Source organism: Etheostoma spectabile, chromosome 18 (genome assembly GCF_008692095.1).
Source record: "Etheostoma spectabile isolate EspeVRDwgs_2016 chromosome 18, UIUC_Espe_1.0, whole genome shotgun sequence".
Lineage (NCBI taxonomy): Eukaryota > Metazoa > Chordata > Actinopteri > Perciformes > Percidae > Etheostoma > Etheostoma spectabile.
The window spans coordinates 22,315,283-22,318,137 of NC_045750.1; the positions used below are offsets into that span (position 1 = coordinate 22,315,283).

Below are 2,855 nucleotides of genomic sequence, written 5' to 3' on the forward strand. Positions count from 1 at the left end.
GGTCCATTAATGATCCATTAGGCTTGATAATCAATGGATTAGTTTGAAGGCCTATTTTCCACATCCATATCACTTCCACTTGGTAACTTCTCCTTATGTGACGTAGCAGGTGAAGGGGCTCTGTTTCATTAGCTGGTTGCAGATGTCAGTGAGTGTGTGTGTGTTAAGAGAGAAAGTGTGTCTCCAACATCTGTAATGTACATGTTAATATATTTTGCAAGTCACCGAGGCCTACTGAAACACGGTTTCACAGAATGCAAGTTGCTACGGAATAATACATAACATTTAAAAATATATAGGCTATCTATATATGTTAAGCTGTAGGGTAGCATGGTGGTCCTGCCATTTCCATATTTAACAATAGTTGGTATTATGTTGGTTTGGAAAAACCCGACTAAACTTCACAGCTGTTGATGTTTTGTGGAGGCCAGTGTCACAAAGAGCTCCTCGGACAACTCACACGGCTCCCACATTTGCATAACATCGACAATTTGCAAAGAGGCATCCAAATCAGCCGACATTACACAAATAGATAACATGGCCTTAGATAAACCGTCAGAGCCTGCAATAAAGGCGGAACTACTTCTCATATCGGTTTTTTTAGTAGCCTTTATGGGCCAGGCTATACAATGTAGCTATAACCTTGTAATTACAGAATATGGTCCGTTTCCGTTGCGGAACACTGACGAGATACAGTACGTGCCATTCCCCACTATGGAACGGCACGGCTCGGCTCGAGCAAAAGATGGTGCAACGTAGAAAAGGGAAGCCAAACGCAGCAAGGAGCGTCATTCGCGGGTTCACCGTGTTTAAACCGTGTGAATAGCGGAAACAGAGACTAAAACATGGATATCTCCTGAGACGTGGTGCCCCTGATGGAGAAATGTCGGCGTATGGCTCACCTATGTCTCTAATAACGTCTGGCTTCCCAACACGCCTGAGCTCTTAAGGCGGATTGTAAAATGCACCCTAATGCATTTATGGCTGCAGAATTATGCTGTAATGACCCAGAATAGCTTGCTAGTTATTCCGATACTACTAAATCTAGTCCAAGAATTAATTCGAGCTGCACCATGCAGCCGTGAACCAGCCACTTGGCTCGATACAGCCGAATACCCGATACCGCTGTATGAATTGCGCAGTTATGAGGAAATACGGTCCCATTTTGAAGGGGGACACAATTCCATACATAAACCCGCCATGACAAAAAGATATAGTCCATAGTATTGCTTCACAATACCCTATTCACTAGCTGGAACATAAACACAAATTGCGGTTTGCGGGCGTTTTCCCTCTATACGTTAGCTTATACACGGAATTTATGGCTGTAAATTAGTAAATAGCGTTAGCTTGAAGGAACGAAAAAAAAACAATAAGCTACACCGGGTTTACATTTGTAGAAAGCAGACTTTGCTAAAACTAAAACCAGGTTTCCCACTGCACAGAATGAATGACAATACATACCATGTCGGATGGGTTGTGTGCTTGTTGGTCTGTGGAGGCAGACTAGGAGTGTGGTCGTTCCTTAGATGGAGTTCCACTGGCGGGTAAGGAGTGTGTATATTGGCCGTGGCCAGAATGGGGATTGCCTGTGTATCCCTCCGCCACACTAAAACTGATCACTCACTTCCTTATTTCAAGTCAGGGTTGCTGCAGCGGCGCAGGCCTCCAGCAGAAGACATGCCAATCACCGGGGCTGAAACGCCTGCAGTGCATGTAGTGCAGTGGATATTTAGATAATTAGGTCTGTTGCTAAACCCATCTGTGTAGGAAGATGTTTCTACAACATGGGGATCAAACCATCAACAGTTAATGTTGTAGCTTAGGCTACTAAACTATTGGCCTCCATCACAGGAAACCATGCCAGAGTCTTCAGTAATAAGGTTCACATGGATAGTTGCTCTATATCCCCAACAGTAGGCTATCATAGGCTATATTCCCCACTTTTTGGAATTGCCGGCCTACCCGAAATATTATTAAATGTGTCAAAAAATGTAGGCTAATTGAAATTGATTGATCTGTTTGTTGTGTGCACTCAATGCTTGAATGGAAATGGAAACAACATAACTTGCAATAAGCAATATATATGGATTTTGTTTGGTAGGCCCCTTGGGAGCTTTTAGGCCAATTTAAATGAAGTCGCAATAAAGCTGCAAATTAAAGTTAAGCCTAAATGGTTATTGGTGCATTATGGTTTACATGAAGACAGGAATTAACTTTGAGTGAACAAAAAAGCTATAGCTGAACTGAGCCATCATCCTTATCATATCATATTAAATGGTACACTAACTTGTATGGATTTTTAGCAGCTGTCACTTAGAGAGACTGTCTCCATATTCCCACTGCCTGATAACCATGAAATGTCATTTCAACATAAAGCTAGTCCCTATCATGACAATAGAAATCAACAATCAACGTTATTGATGTGAAAGATGGTGGGCATTTGGCAAAATTACTATAATAACAAATACAATTTGGAAAGAGATTAAAAAAACAAGGGCTCCACACTAAACTCTAGCAACTATAACTTTATTTGCAATATGTTGCATTGCCATATGTTGCAATTTTGAACACTATAATCAAACTCATAGGATTAAAAAAAACCTGTGCCTTTAAATGGGAGCAAATAATTGCTAGACCTTTCACTTCTTATTTATAAAAAAACAAAAAAAAATCAAATCCCATATGATGCGTTTGCTACTTTCCATCTGGCTTCTTATTATTTCAGAAAGATAGTTCGATTCTCCCAACACAGAGTTCTAGTTTTCAGCGGCGGAAGGATACCTCTAGTGCAGGAAGCAGTCTGCTTGACGCTGGAGAATTTGCTGTGCCGGTGTATGATGGCGTTTCTGATT

The 2,855-nt window shown here is 41.3% G+C and overlaps 1 protein-coding gene across 1 annotated transcript in view; it reads right to left on the reverse strand.

The window, feature by feature from the left end:
* The window catches only part of LOC116706189 (calmodulin-1), a 15,159-nt gene extending 13,447 nt beyond the window's left edge, over positions 1 to 1,712 (reverse strand). The window contains exon 1 of the mRNA XM_032542880.1: positions 1,465 to 1,712. Coding sequence (XP_032398771.1) covers positions 1,465 to 1,467 — 3 coding nt within the window. The 5' untranslated portion in view covers positions 1,468 to 1,712. The remainder of the gene's footprint in view (positions 1 to 1,464) is intronic.
* Positions 1,713 to 2,855: the final 1,143 nt, after the last annotated feature.